General features: G+C 39.0%; 1 protein-coding gene across 2 annotated transcripts in view; it reads right to left on the bottom strand.

Moving 5' to 3' along the window:
- The window catches only part of trappc9 (trafficking protein particle complex subunit 9), a 211,196-nt gene that overhangs the window by 63,699 nt on the left and 125,662 nt on the right, over positions 1-21,835 (bottom strand). For both annotated transcript variants that reach the window (XM_061059316.1, XM_061059317.1), the window contains 2 exons: positions 7,573-7,725; positions 156-247 (listed from right to left, as the gene is read on the bottom strand). In XM_061059316.1, coding sequence (XP_060915299.1) covers positions 156-247; positions 7,573-7,725 — 245 coding nt within the window. The remainder of the gene's footprint in view (positions 1-155; positions 248-7,572; positions 7,726-21,835) is intronic.

Here is a 21,835-nt window from a genome sequence, read left to right as displayed (position 1 = left end):
TATCAAATAAGCATTTCATAATAACAGCACTTTGAAACTGTTGTCATGTAGTTCATATACTTTCAGCCATGATTGAGATCAAGTGTGTGATCACAAATCGTGATAATCACACACACACACACACACACACACACACACACACACTAGGGACTCACCCCACTGCAAAGGAGCAAGCTGCAGGTGCTCCAGGACCAGCTGGTTGAGGACTCCCTCCACACTGGCCTCTCCACGGCGTTGAAGAGAAGGGTGGGTTCAGTTAAGAAAAACTGTATGGAGAGTCTTGGTGCATTTCAAGGATTCATCCAAGTCAAACAATCTTAAGTAATACGTATCAAAAACTTAAGGAGTATGATCAACATGCATCACATTGTACATTGTGATTTAAAAAAAAGAGGACAAATGCAGAGATGGTTAAACAAAAGATCTGGTAATGAAAAAATAAACATTTTGTATATAAAAAAAAAAAACATAAGCTCCTAGTTAAATATCATATTGACTTTAAGATTCTGCCCCTCACCTTTAAGGCCATCCATAACCTCGCTCCTCTGTACCTCTCTGAATTCCTGCATATCAACACACCCTGCAACACTCTCAGGTCTTCTTCTTCCATTCAACTCACTGCACCTGCCCACCTGGTCCACCACGAGGTCCAGAGCCTTCATCCACTCTGCCCTCCACCTCTGGAACTCCCTCCCACCACACATCCATAATATCAACTCTCTCTCCATTATTAAATCTCATCTCAAAACACACAATCTTAAATTGGCATATTCAGTCTGACCATTATCCACCCTGTCTCATGAAACGTCTTCACAATGATTTCATACATACTGTCTTTTTAATGCCATTTTTTAAAAATGTATTGTTACTTTGTTGTTCATTTTTTTATCTCTGCTTGGTAAGGAGGTCTCGAGTGTTTCGAAAGGCACCTTGAAATGAAATGTATTATTATTATTTAGATGTTAAGGTGACAAAAGTGAAGCCAGCATTCAACTGATCGCAGTCATGCTATCGATGTTTCAATGCAGCATCAAAACAAATATGGTTGTCAGAGAGCAATTACCCAGATAATATGTGATGATAATCACACCGCTGATCATTTACACAGCTGACATTTGGAATAATGAGTGAGACAAGCAGGGCCTAGAGCACTAAACCTGTGTCTATTAACCTTTGAGCGGGAGTACAGTGCTCATGCAGTCACACAGAGAGAGAGAGAGAGAGAGGCACACAAAACACACTGTGCCGAGAAGTGCTTCTACTGTGCCTGCTCGCCGGTCTCCAAACTCACAGTCTGACTCATAAAGAATGACGTGTCCCAACATGCACCTGCATCACATTTGTATGAACTGCGGAAAACAACGGCAGTGTTGTGGCTTTGTTCGACTGTAGCATGGACAAGTAGAGTTTCTATTTTAAGGCTACATTTGAGCTGTTTGGTCACACAAGCATCTAGAAGCTACAACAGGACTTCATCTAAATGTATCGATAGCCTGAGCGTCTGACTTTCAGATGCAATCCTCTCTCGTACAGGTCTGCTTTAAAACAACATGTTACATGATATGGGCATGTTTATTATAACGCTGAACCACACTGCACATAGAAGAGCCCCACTTTAACTTTTAATGTACTATGTAATTTCACCTTTAAATGCACAATGTGCAACATTTTACACATAAATACAGCAGAAATCAAGTATGTTCTTTGTAAATGTCTCTCTGAGTCATGACTGTCTACAATGAGTGAGAAGCGTGAGTCCTTCCAGCTGTTACTGTTGTCGGGCCGTGTTTACATCATGTTTACACGGACGGGACGGCCTTGCATAAAAACCCCTGATATACCCACTTTCTTACAGGTTTGATGACAAACTACCTAATAAATAGTCTCACTTTATAAACACTGGAACAAACATTACAACTGTGTTATGAGTTGGGTGTAAGTACAGCTATACTGTGACCAAAGGTCAAAATGTCACATGATTAAAAGACTCCTTCTATCGATCGATACATCAATTTTCCTGGCTCTTGTTCAGGTATGGGCCGCAGTGGGAGCAGCTAAATCACAGCAGCCTTGATTTACTGAGATGTGGAATGGACACATAAAAAATTGGTAGGTAAAAGTATTATGTGACCAGAATAGTGAAAATCTGATGTACATTATTACTAAATAAAATGTTGGATTGGATAAATGTATCTGTGATTGTGCCTTTGAGTGTTGCAGAGCTGAGCGCATACATTAATTTGAGACATGGCTACCCCCAATCGCTGCATGCCTGCTTTGATATGAAACATTTCTTGGTTATTGTTTAGAAATTATTGCTTCATATTCTGTTCTGGCTTGTGCACTAGATAAGCAACCTGTGTGTCACATAACAAGGAAAACATAAAAAGCAGCAGGCAGTCAATGAGACTACAGGACCTAAGGTTTAACTGAGCAAAGACACAAATACATTAAAATGACAGCTTAGCATGATGCCTGGAATTTGATCGCTACAATTTGAAAATAGGTCTGGTGTCCACTGAAATCAATCTTTACCTGAGAAACAAGTTGCCACTGAAAATATCCTGCACAAGTAATGTGGATATTCTGTGCTAGAAATTAGGAAGCTTCAGAAAGAGTTACAATAACATTCACACAATATCATTCTATATTATTATTTTGACATAAGTGCTATGAAAGGGTTGAACGTGGCAAAGACCACTTCAAATCTTCTCAACATGGCGCCGGTAGCCTAGTGGTTAGTGCCCGTGCCCCATGTACGGAGGCTGTAGTCCTCCAATTGGTAGGCCCAGGTTGAATCAGACCTGTGGCTCCTTTGCCGCAGCATTGTCTAATCTCTCTCTCTCTCTCCCCAATGTCTAACTCTATCCACTGTCCTATCTAAAAAATAAAGGCACAAAAAACCCCAACTATATACCTAAAAAATATATATTTATTCAACATCTGTACAGCTCAAGGAGTAGAAATGAAAAAAAGTATTACACTGAATCACAACCTTTAATTCAAGTCACAGTCTGAAAACTTTGTTTCCAGGCTGAACTTAAATTAAGTTTCTTCTACAGGAATAAATTGTCTTTCTCTCTTCAGACAAGAGACCCTTATACTCTGACAACTTTTTCACCTTCATTTGAAAACTGCAATCTCTTTATAAATGCATGCAAGCAAATGCTATAATGCGGAATGGATTGTTCATGTGTAGCTCTTAAACTACATGTCACATTCACCCATTCAGTCAAACATTCATACACTAACGGCAAAGGATGCAATGTAAGGTACCCATCGGTATTGAAGGTCACAATGTATTATCCTCCTTTTCAACCAGTTTAAAGAAGTCTCAGAGCTCCCCAAAACATATCTGTGAAGTTTCTTGCTAAAGGACCACTCTGATCCTGTATTTCCTATGTATGTCCCTCTATTTCTATTTCAGACTGTTTCTGCGTCTGTAGCTTTAAATGCAAATGAGCTGTGTTTGACCACGCCCCTCTGGAAGAGGCTGTGGCTACTTTCTCGCACCGCTGAGGGTGTGAAGCCCAAATGTTGTGATGGACGCTTACTGTTATGTTCCAGGTTTAAGTCTTGTTATTGTGCAAATCTGAACTGTTTTCAAAGCTTCCTGATTGATGAGTAAGTACACACATGATGGATACTGAAAATCTGGATACACAACAGGCCATATTATGAGCTAAAATACATATTTGATGACCCGTTAGCTACCACTAACGTTAACATATAGCCACCTCCTAGTTAACATTTATGTTTGAGAATCATAAATACCACATAGACAAAGATAAACTGTATACAGTTCGGTACAAACCGACGCTGCACGTCTTACATTTTTTAAGATATTTTGTAAGCTGGAACAGATCCAGTAAGTTTTACCTGTAAGTTTTCCTGTCTAGTTTATCATATTTCCTAGTACATATGCCTCAGACATACATCTCTAAATCTTTTACAGTGAGTTCAAAATGCTGCTGCAAGACTATTAACCAGAACCAGCAATTGGTCCCATATCTTCCCTGTTCTTGCATCCCTAAATTGGCTTTCTTTAAAGTCAGAATAAACCATAAGATCCAGTTACAAGACACTGCATGACCTCAATCCCAGTTATATTTCTGACCTCCTTGTTCTATATTCCTCTTCCCGTCATAAATTCTCCACCTTCTATCCATACAATGCTCAAATTGCGAAACAAAAGGTGTCTGCACCTTTGCTCTTCAGCCCCTATACCTCCTGGAATCATCTTTTAAAATCCATCAGAGCTGCTGAAGCTTTACACGGCTACAGGAGGATTAAATCTGTATACACAATGCTTTTTGTAACTTTTGATCCCTGTCTGTGTTTTTATTCATTTTGGTCACTACTTATTTATTTTGCTTTCAATCATGTTTCTATGTTTGTCACTGTGAACAAGGCACTTTGTAACTGATTATAAATGAATACAGCTTTACTTCCTGTCTACTTACTCACTGTATAGCACCAGAATGCTTTACATTTTATTTATTTATTTTGCAAACTCATTCACTTCAGTGTTACTTAAGCTGCTGCTAAGTTACCATCTCTCTCACAGACTGAAATGTTAGCTAGTCTGTTGATGCTGAATTAATATTTTTTGATGTGGCTTCTTACATTCTGTTATTTAGAGACATGCTTCTCACACACAAAGGCCTGAATCACTCACACACACACACAAACAGGACCTGTGCACATGCATTAGTGGAGAGATGTCAGAGTGGGGCTGCTACACAGGGAGCTCACCAGAGCAGTTGGGGTTTCAGTGCCTTGCTCAAGGGCACCTCAGCTGTACTCGTAAAGTGCCTCTACAGATACCAGACCAACTTCCATATTATGGTCTGCATCGGGACTTGAACCGGTTACCCTCCGTTTCCCAAGTCCCTGCGGACTGAGCTACTTCCGCCCCAAATATGTGACTCATCATGAGTTGCGTATGGATATTTCATCCAAACTACTTGTGTTTGAAGAATGGGCTTCGTGATGTGAATAAAATTATAGAATTTTAATAAAAGATGAAGACTGAAATGTCACTCTTTTCATTTTTGGCTATTAGAGAATGTGGCCACTCGCTTTCAAATAACCTCAGCTTTATGTGTAGGCCTGGATATTTTCTAAATGCATCCTTTTTTTCCCTGTACCCAGAAAAGTCACAGTGGCACAGGATGTGCAGGAGCATGTCCATTAGCTGTTGATGTTAAAAAAAAAAAAAAAAAGCTTGTGTAAACTCACAAATTCATCCCTACACATGTATTCTGAAGTTGATAAATGATGAAACAGGCACTATGCGACATGCTACTGTACCGGAATACATTTTCATGCATTGTCTTTTTCTTCCTTCTTCCCTGCCTACATGCTGCCAAGTTGCTTGCGGATAAAACAATACACATAATGATGGGAGTGTTTACGCCTTCGTAAGAGGAGAAATATAATGGAAACTTTAGGAGCTCTGAGATTGGATTCATTATTAACTGCTCACCAGAAATCTGACAGGCAGTTCTTGAATCCCTTAACCATCAAATGACAAGAAACGTGTTGATACATGGCATTGTATGCATAACACCTTAGTAGTTCTTTTCAAAACCATGTTATTAAACTGGTGAGTTTTACAGGGATTTTTGACAGCAGGAAACTGTCTAGTTTTGGCTTTTCTTGCCAATCAAATAGTCCGTGCTTTAAAGTTAGTAAAGTAGTGTGCCTTGATTTTGTTAATATGTGAGTCAAATGTTGGGGCACCAATTGTTTTCTCATTAAGAGAACATTACAACAGCCTCATGAAATACTTAAATATTATTTTGTAGAAATAAGCATTTTTGTTTTCTGAAATGGAAAATTAAGTTGCATATGCTTAAAGTTAAGTAGCCTTATCAACAAATCTAAAAAGACTTCCCATTCTGCCAGTAGTTTAATAAGCCTTACATCCATACATCCATGTGAATAAACTGGAAACACCAGCATAAATGTGCGACTATTAGGAGCACTTATTTTAGGAATCGGTTTATGGAACAATCTCAACAGAGAAACTAAAGAATCAAAATCAAACATGATATTTAAAAGAAAAATTAAAGCCAGTTTGTTGAATAAATATGTGGAAATATGTCAGTGAGATACTGTTGTTTTTTTTTTCTCTGTGATGCTGTAAAAAAAATGTATTGTGATATACTTTCCGCATAATGAATTGGTAAGGTGGACTCACAATGGGGCTGCCAGTGGCTGTGTTTGCATGCAGCCAATTTAATTTAATTTAAATTGTTTTTGAATTAAGTGTTCTGTTTTTTTTTTATTAATGTTTTGTGAAAGAGGGGCAGATATTATAAGATTAATCTTTTTTCTGCTCCTTTTCATTCGAAATTTGAGATTTTATGTTTCTTTTGTTTTTTTTGAATGAAATAAAATTTACAAATAAATAAACAAATAAAAATATTTTTACAATTTAGTGTATCGGACCATTTGGTTGATAACCTTTTTAAAATATTTGGAAGGTAAATTGTGTATAGGCAAACAATAGAAAGTTGGCTGCGTCCCTATAACATTAGACAAATAGACCAGAATGAAGTGCTGAGTAAGTCACCGACATGTGCCTTCATGACTGCAAGTGCAGCCACCGACATCACAAACATTTACACCAATTTCTTAACATCACCATGCATGCAAGAAAACGGTGGTAACAGGTCTCAGCTAGCAAGATTGCAAACTCGACATGGTGAAAACAGAGGGCATTAATAAGAGCTACAGTAAGAGCTACAAATGTCACACAGGAAGACAGTTTTACCTTTTTTTCTCTGAGAGACCCCAAAAACTTGCTGAGTCTTGTATATCAGTTCCACTTCAATTCCAGTTGTTACGATACACATAAAAAAAAAGTACATTAAGTTTTATGGCTGCTGTGGTTTTAAGAAACATTATCCTGGACACACAATCGTGTCTCCTTTAACAGCTCCAATGAACACACATACTAGCATAGACAGCACCTATGAAAAAAACCTACAGCTATACATTTTTTGATTCCTAACAAGCATTCTGCTGAGTGCTGAAGACAACGTCCATAAGGGAATAGATGATAAGACTCATCCGCCTGAGGGCAGCATGCTGGCAATGATGATGTCAAAGATTTACCTTGGATGGAACTCAACGCTTACCCACAAACTGGGACATATGGGAATATGTTGTATGATAATGCTCAGAGTACATGGCACAATTAAACACCCACACATACACACAGTAAGACATCACTTCACAGTGCCATAACCGCAAGTACTCTGCCATACGCGTTCCCATCTGTTAGTGCAAACGAACAAGCTCCCCAATGGCCAAAGGGTGTCCAGATGTTGGATCCAGATGTTCAGGATCATAGATTCTAGTAATGTCAACCAAAAACATTCAGTAGATGCAATACTGACTTAATCTGTTTGACCAAATGAATTGATTGGACATGATTTTAGCTAATTGATCATGCCAACATACATACTTACCTTCTCAATTAACTGTTGAGCTCACAATGATTAGCCCAGGCAGATCCCTCTAGCATAACTCTACCATATATGTAGTATTTGAAAGGATATGATGCTCCAACAGATGCCCAGCTTGCTATTGATCTGGCAGCCCTGGGCATGTTGGCGCTCCTCCTCCAGCTGTTTGGGGTTTGTGAAGCGTGCAGTCTCCTGGTCCGGCTGTGGCAAACTCTCAAAGTCAAACTTGTCCACCTGGATGGCCATCCTGCATCAAGAGATGGAGAACGCACTTTGAACAAGTTCTTGCTTGGATAGGTATGGATATTGGTTGATTTTAACTTTATTCACATCTCAGCTTAAAAGTGTCAACCCTATAAGTGAACAAGATATTTAACACCTCCTTATTTGGGCATAGACATGTTTGTACATTAACACTCAAAGTACACATAATATAGCCTTTCAAGCGACCCACGGATGCTTTACATAGTGGAGGGACCAAACAAAGAACAAAATCAAGACTTAGACAAGTAACAAAGGATGTGAGTCTGATGGGGAGGCAGAGCAATGGGAGTTTGTATGGCTGTGGAGAACAGATGGTGTTTGAGGAGCTGTTTGAATGTGTCCAAAGATGGGGCATTGTGGATGTCTGAAGGGAGGTTGTTCCAGAAGATGGGGGCTGTGACACTGTCTCCAAGACCTATATGCTCATCTTAAACTACAGAATATTTTTCAGGGAAAATCTTGTTTAAAATCTTTGCCTGATGGCAACAAATGTGGCCTCCATATTGTGGTTTGTCATGAAGTACATTATTTACTTACTCTGGACAAACACCCAGAGGTCCAAGCCTCACACTCTACACTGTGGGTCTGTAATTTATTAACACCGGCCAAGGTCTGCTTTATCTGAGGTTATGTCAAGTATCACATCCAGGATTCAAAGTTTTGGTTCAACAAACCAAAATGAGAGCACACATCCTGTAATTAAAATGAACCCGGAGACGACCTCTAATTAACCATACTGCATTCAGGCACCAAGTGAAAAAATACCAACTGGATACATTCTTTATCCTACTTAGACAATCTGTTTCAGAGCTGAAACTGGGGAGTTCAGTACAAAGACAGTGGATGAAGATGTCCTGAGGGGAAATAGGAGATAGGAGAAGAGGAATACTGCACGCGGCGAACAGCTGTCAAAGACCCATGCATGAATCAGTGTGTGATGCAACCAACAACCCAACAACTGCCCTGCCTCCAAAGGCGGAAAAAAACAGGATATACAAAAGCGGCATTCATTTGTTTTGTCCGCTGGTAAGCTAGCTGCATGATTAAAAAAACATAACTGACATATTATTACCAGATATGAAGCTACAGTATTTTTGCATTCAGGTTCAATCTTGTTTGTAGCCACTCTAGATTTTATATAAGAAGTAAAAGAGACGATGAGATATACACACATTGGTCGGCATATTTTTGCTCTCCCCAGCTTGGTCCAATCAAACCCAAAATTATCACATTTAGATTGATACCAATGACTATGTCCTGATGAAGATGCTGTTGTGGTGACTTTTCCAAGAACACGCAGCCATGTCATAAATTTCCATCTAAATGGGACCATGAATATCACAATTAACCAAGAATGGTGTTTTGGAGAATGTTTGCAATTAGCCAAAGAGTCCATAAACTGTTTCTAAAGGTAACAGACAGGTGAAACGTATAGGTGCTTTTTCTGGTAGACTTAGATACCATTCTGACTTCTTAGCCTCATGAGTGTGCTATCGCAGCATTATGCCAACTTCTTCTGCCAATTATTTTTATAGAGTGGAAACAGTACAATGTGAGAGACTAATGTGTTTTAGGTGATAACTCAAAAATAAGCAAAGTTGCTGTGCACAGTGAAGCAAGGACACCGAACAGAAGCAACGTTTTACTGTTGTAATGATGAGTAATAGTGTGTAACTGAGAAACAGACATAATAACACAAGTGTAACCCAGGGTCTTTTGTCCTTTAGAAATCATTCCTTATTTCTATAGTTTGGCCACAGTAGTTCTGTCTCAGTGAGAGCACTACTATGCACATGTTGATAATATTTACTCAATTGAACTAGAAGAGTTTATCTTAACTACAGTAACTAGATATGTTGTTTATTTGGGGCTGCAGTAGCTCAGTAGGAACTTGAGTTGGGAGCAACTTTAACATTTCTCCATAACTGCATGTCTATATGTCATCTCTGACCTATGTGTGTTTTACATGTTTCATAATAGCTCAGTAAAAACGTTATAATTGTCCTTCGTGAATTAATAAAGTATATCTTAAATATACTTCCTTTGTCCTTTAAAGAGTTGGTCCAAATTTCCTCAGTTTGGAAAAGCATATGTAGGGGCGGATGTGGCTCCGTGACAGTTGTCTCTCAACCAGAAAGGGTTCAATCCCCAGCTCCTGCAGCCACATGTGTAAGTGTCCTCGGGCAAGTCACTGAACCCCGGATTTCTCCCGATTGGCATAGCCAGTGGTGTGTGAAAGGGTGTGAATGGGTGAATGTTACATGTAGTGTAAAAACAGATTTGAGTCGCATAGAAGTGCTATTCAAGTCCATGTGCATTTACCATGTTGAAAAGACTTGGCAAACATTAAACCGACTTTATACAGGGCCAGTGGTGGCAAATATATATAAAAAATAATAATATCTGAATAATCTGAATTTGTGCTATAAAAAAAAAGATCCTGAGGACCTCTCTTTGGATGGTAAAGTAATTATTTTGGTTTCATGTTGGAAACCTCCACTTGTTCTGCATTGGCTTTACAGGCAATTTCTGACAATATAAAGAGGAGCTGGGCTTGCTCAAGATGATGGGGGGCTCAATATGGAGTTATATTTCAAAAAGTACAGACTAATCCTAAATGATATTGAAAATGTCATGAGATAACTTCTGTTATGATTTGGTACAACACAAATAAAAAACTGAATAGATATGTATTTCTTTTTCTCTGCACATGTTGATGAATTTGCTTCTATTATATACAACATTTGAACTTTCTGCCTAAAATAAATATAAATACAACTACTTCGACTTTGTGACGGGGAGAGGACTGCAGATAACCTAGACCTAAACTCCAGAGAAAGCAGTTAGAGGATTAGAGGTATAGTCTCACTCATTCTGTCAGTCCCTGTTTTAAAACATTGATATATCACACCATGACAGACATCTCGCTGACAGTTTCTCTGTAAAGAAAAACACAAAAAAACACAAAAAAAAAAAACACATGTTCAAAGGTCTCATATGCCGTGAAATTTTCATTCTGTATAAATAAACACAGTGGATCCATGTATTGATCAGCATGTTGATCTCTGGATTCAAGTTCAGAAGCCATGTCGGCGCCCTTTGGAGTTATTTTCTGATGCACTGAGAGGAAAAGAGGCAGACTGACGAAACTGGGTTCTGCTTTGTTATGTTTCCTGACCTGCTATCAACACTGAGCAATCAAACCAAGTATTAAAATATGAAGAGGGATTATCTGAGAACAATTTGGATCTAGCAGATCAGAAATGATCTTAAAATGATAGTTGACTGGGGAAGAAAGTCAAATTTAAATCCATGTTATTTTACTCTGAATTTCCCATTATCCAGCTCCTGACTATCTTAACAGGTGATCTGTTGCCTCATCTGTCTGCCACATTGACTTGAAATAATTAATGAAATTACACTGCAAGAAAATAATGTCTTGATGAGTCCAGAGACACACTTACATCAAAGCAAGGTGGAAAAGAAAAGGCAATGCAATTATCATTTCACAGCTATTACAACAAAGCAGAACACAAATTAAATAACAAATTAAGACTTCAAAACAAAGACACAAGGAAAGCTCCTGCGACACACTCAAAATCATCTGCCTTTGAAGCTTAGTGGCAGTAGGCATATGTCACTGACTGAAGTCCGGTCTTCAGATGGGCGCTGCTTTTCATTCAGTCATCTTCAAAAGCACACATTACACACTAAGTCTAAAAATACCAGGTCGTAACAATGTAAATGGACCCTAAATGGGAAGACATTGCCTCCCAAAGCCGGAGTCTGGTCTCCTTTAGACAGGTAATCACTAAGAACCAGATGGCCACATTAACACTGACAAGACAAATGGGAACCAATATGGACTGTTGGTCCATGGACTATGGTCTGTTTTCAAAGAATGAAAGCACATATTGCAATTACTACAGCAACTAAAATAATAGTATTTCTTAGAATCCATGTAAAATTAACATACATTTGAGTACATATAGAATTAAAAAATAACCCTTACATACAAAAATGTAATAGGTGTAATGAAAGCCTTTTGTGTGCTTACTCCTTGTGGATTTTCAGACTTTAAACAGACTTTCGATTTAGTCTGAAGAGGAAGTAGTGTATTTATTAACGAGAGGCTTAAAAATCATATATCAGTAAACATTGATACGAAGTGGCCAACTGTGACAGAGGTTATCTTTCCAATGGAATTTATAATGTGGTCACTGCACGGTACAGGCTACACAAAACTATTGGCTAGAGTATAACAGTTCACTGTGAGTGATTACGGGTGTTTAGGTGTTTGTATTCTGTTCAGATGTCATGGTTAGGCTATCTGTAAATCTCATTAGCCACATCTTTTCCTGGGAGCTCCTGAGCTCTCTTAGGTTCCTCTGGATCGTTGGTGGACGGTCTGCCTGAACCACCGCCCCTCCCCCTTGTTCCCTATCCCTCTTCCTGCATCTTATTCCATCTCCCATGTTCAAACCCGGCGCAGTTTCGGTAGATGGCTGTTTTGTCATGAGCCTGGATTTGCCCAAGATTTCTGCCTGTTGAAAGGACGTTTTTTCTTGCCACTGTAACTTTTGCTAAATGTTGCTAAAGTGCTACGCTCGTGATGGATTAAGCTAGGTCTTTTACCTGCTTTTTGTAACATAACAATGAGTATGGTCTTTTGTAATATTAAATAACAAAGAGTAAAGTCTTTTACCTGTAGTAAAGTGTCTTGAAATGACACTTGTTATGAATTGATGCTATACAAATAAAGATTGGTTGATTGATACAACAAATAAGTCTGAGTGGAAAAAAAGGCAGTCACCGATGGCACTCCCCAATCCAGGTGGCATAACTGTTTGCTAATTGCCATTAAACAACAAACGATCAAGAGAAAACAGATCCAACAAAACATAAGTAGAAGGAGAATGATGTAGCAAGGTGAGACAAAGGAGCTAGAAGACCTGCCTGCTTCTTTATATCAGTTGTGTGGGGAAACTTTGGGTTTGCAGTGTGCAATGTCAAACACGCTAATGAATACTATGATGCCATTTACTGAAGCTAGGCAAAAGAAAATAGGTGTCATACAACATATCCCAACTCATTTTAAGTATCTGGAATTGAAGGCAGAGAGTGCATATAGTAGCCTCAATTGCACTGTGACGTCTTTATACTGATACATTCCTGCGAGTAATCAAAAGAAAGTTCCGTTCCACAAATCTCATGACAGCATTATAGTGACAGTGTCTCGACTTTACAGTAACTATACAATTCATGAGCATGAAGAAAGTTTGATAGCTTTAACAATAGAGGAACTTCAATGAATACAATTTTAAAACAGCACAGGCTTTTTTAGAAAGAGAGCTCGACCTATTGCACCAGTAAAGCCTTGTCAATAAAGAAGATGCAATGTGAAGTAAATCGAGTCCATAGAACAGTCACGGTTAGTGTAGAAAAAAAAAAAAACATCAAACCCCCAAGCCTAAAAGACCTCTTTCGTTAAGGCAGGAGAGCTTTAACAGACCAGACCCCTCCACCACCGCCCCTGCCCCCATCTTCTTTTCTATTGATTTCATTGTGGACTCTTTCAAAGATTAGGTCATATCTTTAGACTAATCTGGTCTATTACAAGGCTTTTAATAACAAACTGTTTGCTGAGCTTGAGCCACCGTGGAACATCTCTAGCCCTGATTTCAAATACGTTGCTCCTCCCGGCCTCCCCTCAAGCCCCTCACTGATAACAGCCTGCATGACATTCATTTCAGTGGCTGAGAAAGGCCACACAGGTAGATGTGAGACTAGATGGATAGATGAACGGTTCTCACACAAATTTCCATCTGCGCAAAGGGATAAGCTTGGAATCAGTCAGCGCTCAGAAAACCCTAAAAGACTTTCATGGATGAAAACTAGATCTGCAGTAAAAAAAAAAAAAAAAGTAATTCTATTTGCGTCGATGCATAAAGAACAAAAAAAGAGAGGTTTATTTTCTTGCCAGTATTTGTCGGTGGACTTTTTCTGAGCATGTAGGCGTTTAGCCAGGTGTAGACACTCTCTATTTTGTTTTGCAGCCGGGATCCATTTTGGTATTTTGATGATTCACAATAAGCTTGACTCTGTGTTGTGAGAGTAGCAACAAAGCAGAGGTGTGCTTGCCCTGAGCAAGTTGAAAGCACAAAGCATCAGGCACGGTGTTATTCTGCACTATTTTCATGGCTCTGCTGAACAGATCCTACCTCTGTTCTATTGCCCGGTGAATAATGTGTTGAGAAAGTTTTATGGAAAACTGTTAAGTTTAAAGTTCAAACTCTGTGTTAACCTGCTGCTCTAGCTGAAATGACCGAGTATAAAAAAAGTACTGTGACATGATAAAGGGTATGACTCAATTTAAACATTCTGTCTCATGCCTCAAATCTAAAAATAGAAAAAAAAAAAATAATTCACTAACAGCTGTGGCTCAGCTAGTAGAGTCTGTCGTCTCTCAACCGGAAGGTCGTAGGTTTGATCTCCAGCTCCTTCAACCAAATGTCCGATGTGTCATTGGGCAAGACACTTAACCCCAAGTTGATCCCGCTGCTTTGGCAGTCGTGTACAGTATGAATGTGTATAAATGGGTTGGACACTCCTGATGGTCACTTTACATAGCAGCCTCTACCATCAGTGTGTGAATGTGTAGGTGTGACCTGCAGTGTAAAAGTGCTTTGAGTAGTCAGAAGACTAAAAAAGTGATATATAAACTCAAGTCCATGAGCTGTTCCAACAAGGACTACCAGTGTAATGAATACAAAATAAATGAACATAATTGATTTTCTTCCTGACAGAACCAGTATGAACGTGTCGGTAAAGGTTCAAAGTCACCCAATTCGATTCTGCCAACTTCTTCAATTCTCAGAACAGAAGCCTTTTGCAAAAAAATCTTCCAGGTCCAGTTGTCTTTTGGATTTAAGTTTGACTTACCAGTATGAACATATTGTGTTGTCAGTGAACAGTTTCTATATATATTATAGATATTACATAAACATTTACTCATAAGGTACAATCTTGGCATTGTTACGTTTCCAAAAATATAGTGCATATATATTTGCTTTCACAGATTAATAACACAACACAAGTATATTGAGAGAAAAGTTAAGTCAGGCTTCTCAAAGTAGGGGCTGGGAATTCTTTCTTGTAGCTGCCAGTTAAGTGGCTCGTTAATTTTAAAAACACCTTTATTATCTTCACACACAAGTTCTTCCCAAAAGATGACTCCTGTCTCGTGTATTCATCAGAAACAAATCTATACTGTAACTTGTGAAAATATAAAGTAATTTCAACTGTGGATGTCTACACTGTTTACAATGCCCAGTCAGCCAAAATGTTAGTCCTTTCATTCTGCATTTACCTCCTATGTTGGGGACATTGCTAGCATATCAGCACTACGGTGGCTTCTCAGAGAAACTAGTGGAATAAGAGAAAATGTTACTTTCTGATTTTTTTTTTTATGGTGGTCATTTTCTAAAGTATAACCAAAAAATGCTTTAGGGTTTATTTGATCTTTTTTTTCTAGTGAAATCTGTTGATTTTAAAAACATTTAGTGCATTATTTAAATTAACCCACAAAGTGTGACTTATTGTCTCATAAGGACAGAGTAGAAAGTACAGTTTACATTATATTGCTTGTCTTTGAACCAAGTGGCAAGCAAGTGTTGAAAAATTAACGAGTGCAAATAAATTGCAGTGCCTTGATTGTCCACTTGAGGGTGATTTCAAAACCAATGAATCCCAATTAGGTCCCATATTAAAAAGCCAATTTTTAAAGCAGAAATAAGTATGTTTACAGCCTGGTTTAAAATCTATTTTTGTTTCAAAGGCTCATTTCTTTATTGGTACACATTGTATGGGGATCACGTTTTTTTAAACTTATCCGTTTTGATTTTATTAAGCCTAAGACTTATTCTGACATTTGCATAATTAGGGGCATGGCTGAGTTTAATGACATGCTGTTGCTGTCTGCCAGAAGACTTAAATCCCGCCTCTACTCTACCGCTTTGCCTGTTTCTAGATGGACAGAATGTAGGCTGAGACACTTTCCAATATGTCAACCACCATCATGGGGCTTCATCTCGCCTCTTCAGAAACCATTTGGTGGAGTCACTGGGACTATGGCAATGATTAATGATTGGGACAGCAAAACAAACAACACTTGGAGACAGCGATGTCAACTGTAATGTTTATGATTTGATGGATTTTAACCAATGACCTTTACAACATTAGATAAAGCTGATCAAAAAAGAAAGGATATGGTTCAACATTTTTTGTAGCTCTTGTATTGTATTGGAACAGGTCAGTGTGATTTAGCAGTCATGGAAGTTATTGCATAAAAACAGCATGGACTCAAAGATAGCAACAATAAAACCAATAGACAGGTGTAATTTTCCATGGGCAGTAATGTTTTTTCAAAGTACAGCTGTTCTAATATTTTGTCACAAAATACTCATACCAGTAAATATCATCCTGTTCACCGGCTGGGACTTTTGACACCATCCTGCAGATAGCTGCTAATTATCACCATCCTGCAGATAGCTGTGGCAGTGAAGCCTTTATTAACGGCAGTAATAACACCAGCTTAGGACGAGCCGGTCACAGAGGAATGACCCCTTCCTAATTAAATGCTGTGCTGCCTCAGACCCAAAGTACATGAAAATCACATTAAAGCGTAAGGGATGGCTTTTATCTGACAACTGCAAAGCCATGAATCATTTCAAACACGAGGTCCATAAACTCCTACGTGTACACAAAATAACAATTCTGACACCTCAGTGCTGTGCACATGCTTGCTCCAACAAGTCTTGGGGGTGTTCTGCAATCGCAGCTATGCTGCAGTTGAGTGTTTAAGTATTTAAGGTATATTTAGCTTGTTTATCTTCAACATGTGCATGTTCTCGCTTGTGTGTAACTGTGTGCATGCTGTGAGCAATATGTACAATGCTCTAAACAGCAAAACAGAACAGCAAATGTTTCCAAAGAAACGTTTTATCAGAGCCTTTTTGCATCTTTTTTTTTCATGGCTAGTGATTGTGTTATGTCACAGGGGAGAAGCTGAGCACAGAGAATGTACTGTGTGTGTGTGTGTGTGTGTGTGAATGTTTTCACAGAGAGGGTTATTTTTACCTCACGTGCAAGAGCTTAAGGGCGTAGATCCATAGAGGCCCGTGCAGAGGCAGGCGAGAGCAACAGACTATTTTTAGACTGCGGCTGACTCTGTGTAACCCTTTGTATGCAGTGGCTGCAGAGGCAGAGGCGCTTTATCCATCCGCTTCTCGCTCTATTTGAGTAACCGGGATAAAAAAAAGGATCTTTACTGCCAATTACTGTTTACATATAGGTAATGAAGAATGCTTATACTCAGAAAATCCTATAATGTGCTGGCTGTCGTTCAAAATGAAGCTTTGCAGAATCTTTGCTAGCCGAGTGAGCTATTTTTATCTCTGCTGCTGAAATCCTGAGTCTCTTTTTGGGGGCATGTTGCCATTATTAGCTCAGTGAAGAGAGGTAGGGAATGTGAAAGATAGAAGGGAATGACATGCAACAAAAGTCCCAAGATAGATTTGATGCTGGGATGTTAAAGCTGGTAAATAATACCCGTGTAAGTGAATCGGATAATCCAATGACAGCACAGGGCTTCACATTACTGTAAGGTCGATAAAGTTACAGGCGACTGGAGAAGGAAATGGCTGAGGGACAGATAAATCTGCCATTTCTTTCCCTATGAATAAATAGAATTGGTCGTTATTCGGCAACATCCAGAATACCAACAATATTAAAAACATGATTGTGTCAAAGAGGACTGATGCAGGATGGGGCACAGTCTGCCAACACAGTAGAGTATAGAAGGACATGAGATTAGAGGAAGGTCTTGATGTTCTAGCACCATAACTAACGCATCCCAAGACAGCCTGCAGGGCTAAAACACCCCCTAGGGAACATATTATTTCAAGAAACTTTGAGGAGGGGGAAAAAGAAAAAAAAAAACTCCTGCAGATGCTGTGAAAAAAAAAAAAAAGAACCTCACTCCCAGGAAGAGGTCGTGCAGCAGCAGATGTACATCTCAGCAGTTGGCGCTCATCTTTGTTGATAACCATGTGACTAAGTCCTATCTCCAACAGATACTGTTTTTTTTTTTTTTCAAGAGATGATATTGTTTGTTCCTATTTCTGGGGCCTAAGGAAAAGGGTGTTTTGAAATGCAAAGAGTAGGAAAGTCAATGGTTATATTTCTACATGGCTTGGACTGCTGAGGACGGGATAACGGACTGCAGATGCATTATGTGCTCTGCTGCCATAAAAGTAGCAGGAGAAGGGGAAAGGTGGTCACCATGGAAACAAGCTTTGTTTGAAAAGCTCATGCAATGAGGCGTGTCGGCCCTTGTGTGCAACGATCTGGCAAAGGTAAAAGGAATGGCGAATGGAGAGGGGGCATGGCTCAAAATGAGAAAATGCTGCTGTGAGCACTTACTGAGCTGGCTCTGCAACGACAATTGTGGAAGCAACTAGTGAGGGCTTGGGGGTTGATGTTGTGATGAGATGAGATGTAAACCCCCCAGAGGCAGGTTTATATCTCCTGGGAGCCACATGTGGTGTGGATGCAGAAAGGGGATTGGAAACATTAAGGTCTTAAAGCAACCTTCAGCTGGCAAGGAAATAGATAGAGCAAAATAATAAGAGCATCCATAAGACTGAATATTATGTTTAGTATTATGGTAAATAATGAGCTTTAAACGCACAGTATGTACTGTAAATCTTGCTGCCGTGTTGCTCTCAATCAAAACAATGACAAAAGATGACATCAAGGCTGAGGGAATCATGTTAGTGATTCTCTCTGCTACTTCCCCCCCACCCCTGGTGAAAACTAATTCCAAATTGACCTTAGCTAAGATGAATGGGTGAAATCGACCTGAGGAAGAGAATACGTTTACCGTCAAGCTAATGTGTCTGAGTATAATTTACATGACGTTTTTATCACAGCAGCACATTCAGCAACAGTACGGCAGCTTTCAGTAGCAGCTCCCGCTTCTTAATGTAGCAGTCTTCAACTTAACATCCGTTGTTTCCACGGCAACGATAAACATGCCGAGTCTGTAGCAGCCACAGCGACACATCCCGTTACAACTACAAAATGACAAATTTATCTGGCCTTGGTAACTGTTGGAAATGTTTGAGGTAAGGGAAGTATTCAACAACCAAAGATTCAACAATGTAGGTTAAGCAGATTTTTATTAATTAGGATATTTTAGTAAAAGTACATATTGTATCTTTAACAGGTAAGAACGCTTATTTTATAAAATAAAAAAATACCCATACCTAGTTATCAGAATCAGAAATACTTTATTAATCCCAGAGGGAAATTTGGTCGTTGCAGTTGCTCTAAACACAATATAGTAGTATTACTTTTCCCCATAAAAAATTCTCAAAATTGTTCCATAAACACCTGATGTAAACAGATTTTCCTTTAAATTTCATATCAGCAGCAAAGAGGTGAATCTCATGAATAAAGGTCTGGACGGATAACACAGCATAGAAAAAAAGGAGGATCACTATGAAACTCGAAAACAAGAGTCCATTGAAGAAGCTGGAGATGAGCTGAGAGGGCTCATATCACAAGATGCAGATCGACGACGTCCACCCACTAGTTGTATTTATTCAGATGACAGCTAGAGACAAAAGCCTCGGGGCCTCAGCTCTTCAATTCTGATAATTAGATACTGTTCAAATGCTTTAATCAAACCCATCTGTACGACAGAATTACCCACTAAAGGACTTGACTGTCAAACCCACGTAATTACAACGCTAATGGAAATGACTCCAAACTGACATCTTGGACAATATTTCTTATTATCCATTTGTATTAAAAACTGACACTCTAATTTGTTCCATCTCATAATAATTTGCTCATTAGATCAAAGGTCCAATGGCAGAAAAGGTCGGGGCAGTCTGACAGTCCACAGGGGAGCTCCTTTTTCCTCTAACCAGGGAACATAAAGTGAGCGAGCAGAGTGCTGCTGATTTACATTCTGTGTGTGCAGAGCAGTGACCATTAGAGCCTGGTGATTTTCTCAGCTCAAGGTGGTTAAGAAAACAGCCTCAGAGTAATATTTGGGGGGTAAATAGGTCCTTTGGCAAAAATCTTCAGACTTCATGTTGCTGGTGCAGCATAATGAACTTTTGAGGTCATAAATCCATTGGAGATGTCTTCAATGTCTTCAATGTCTAAAGGCCTGTTATAAAACATCACTGTCAGGTGTTTTTACTAAGAATGTCAATCATGAATCAATGGTTCATTAATCACTCTTACATAATGTCTGGGTTAATACTAGATTCTGATTGGCTTGAAGACGTCTGATAATCCCTAACAACTGACAGAAAAATTCCTTTAGTTTGTTGTTGCCACATCATTTTTATGATCAGTTCTACTCAGTGTTTTGCATCGACATCATCATATTCTCGGGGTCACATTTGGATTGAAAATTGGTTTTAGATTTAAACCGATTCCCCATTCACCCCACCCTCCCTTTTTGTTACAAAGCAGCGCTAATTACAGGATCTACTCCGGTCTGTTGTCCCGCTTCATTGTGGACAACACCATGGGAGTGAAGGTCTTTGAAATTAAACAAACGTTGGTCCTTGTTATTTTTATTGTATGTTCAGAATTGGCAGAAATTCAGTAAAATGATGCTGTGTGTGTGTCAGTCAGCTGTTGTTGGCCGATGTGCCACTTATTTTAAAACCGGTTGGTGGCATATGATATGATCTCAGGCATTTCATCAGGTCAAGCTGCTTCCCACTCCGGTGACTGTAATCCAAGAGACAGGACGGGCTTACTGCTCCATAGACAGTACGTTAGTATGTCAGACACAGCTATACGTTACTGACGCTGGGAGCTAGCTAATGTTAGCAGCATGACTGACGAGACAGGACTGACACACCTCCTGCTGCGTCGGCATACCAAGGTGCCCTGAAGAAGATGCCAGCAGTAAAAGACTTTGTATAACATTTACGAAGAATGACATGATTTTTGGTCATTTGGAATCAATACAGAATATTGAAACTTCATAATTGTAATTCTGTCGTGACTGATTTTTCTTCCCATAACCCAATGGGATGGTAATGCTTTCTTCAAGTATTAAACAAACCCTCAATTCTTGAAGGTAAGGCTTGATAAGCTTACTTAGATTTAGATGAGTCTTAATGCATCCACATAGACCAAAGAAACCCAGATATTTAACACCTTTCTGCACATTACTTATGAATAGTTTTTAATTAAAATGAGCAGTAGTAAAAGAAAAAAAATACAATTCCAATAAAAAGTACTGGAATTGAACAAATGTACAATTTATATATTTCACAAGAGTAGACCTGTATTATTGTCAGTCTAAATTCCTTCACTGTGAATCATGTTTAATTAAACTAACCACAAAAAAAAGACATCATACAAATCCTCGACATGTCCCCTTCTCTCTGTTCTGCTCTGTTCAAAGCGAACATGAAAAGACAAAAAAGAAAAGCCTGGGCTTCACTGCGTGGTGTCACAGCATTTTTTGGGAACCTTGTCGGGCTCAAAGACTTCAAAGCGTCCATTCACAGACGGAGGTGCATTACTTCTTCTACTTTTTTATTGGCCATTACAGAACACCATCAAGGGGATAAAGACCTTGTAAAAGACTGTCTGTGAATGATATGAGAAGATGAAAGCAGCACTCTGTTACTCGCCATGTCCCCCCCCACCCCAGTGTGTATCCTTCAAGGAGAGGAAACACACTCAGCAAACTAAACTTATTGCTCAAACACATCAATTCTGAACTTTGCTTTTCAGGCGTGGCATTCAATAAATATTACCTGCCACAAGGTGTCTGTTCCAGAAGATGGAAACATCTACCTGTTGCTTCTTTCACGTTCTGCTCAAACGCACACAACTATAAAAACTATTAGCCGTTCAAAGAGCTATATGTCACACCATGCTTTAAAAGCCCTTTCTCTTTTCTCTGTTTCTAAAAAACAACTATACAGAAACAATTAGAAACCATTTGTTGTTGGAGGAATATGCTGATGATTGACAGATTTATCTTTGAG

The sequence above is a fragment of the Labrus mixtus genome, chromosome 16, assembly GCF_963584025.1.
Source record: "Labrus mixtus chromosome 16, fLabMix1.1, whole genome shotgun sequence".
In the NCBI taxonomy this organism is placed as follows: domain Eukaryota; kingdom Metazoa; phylum Chordata; class Actinopteri; order Labriformes; family Labridae; genus Labrus; species Labrus mixtus.
The sequence above is the reverse complement of the archived record's forward strand: the minus strand, read 5'-3'. Positions and strand labels throughout refer to the sequence as shown.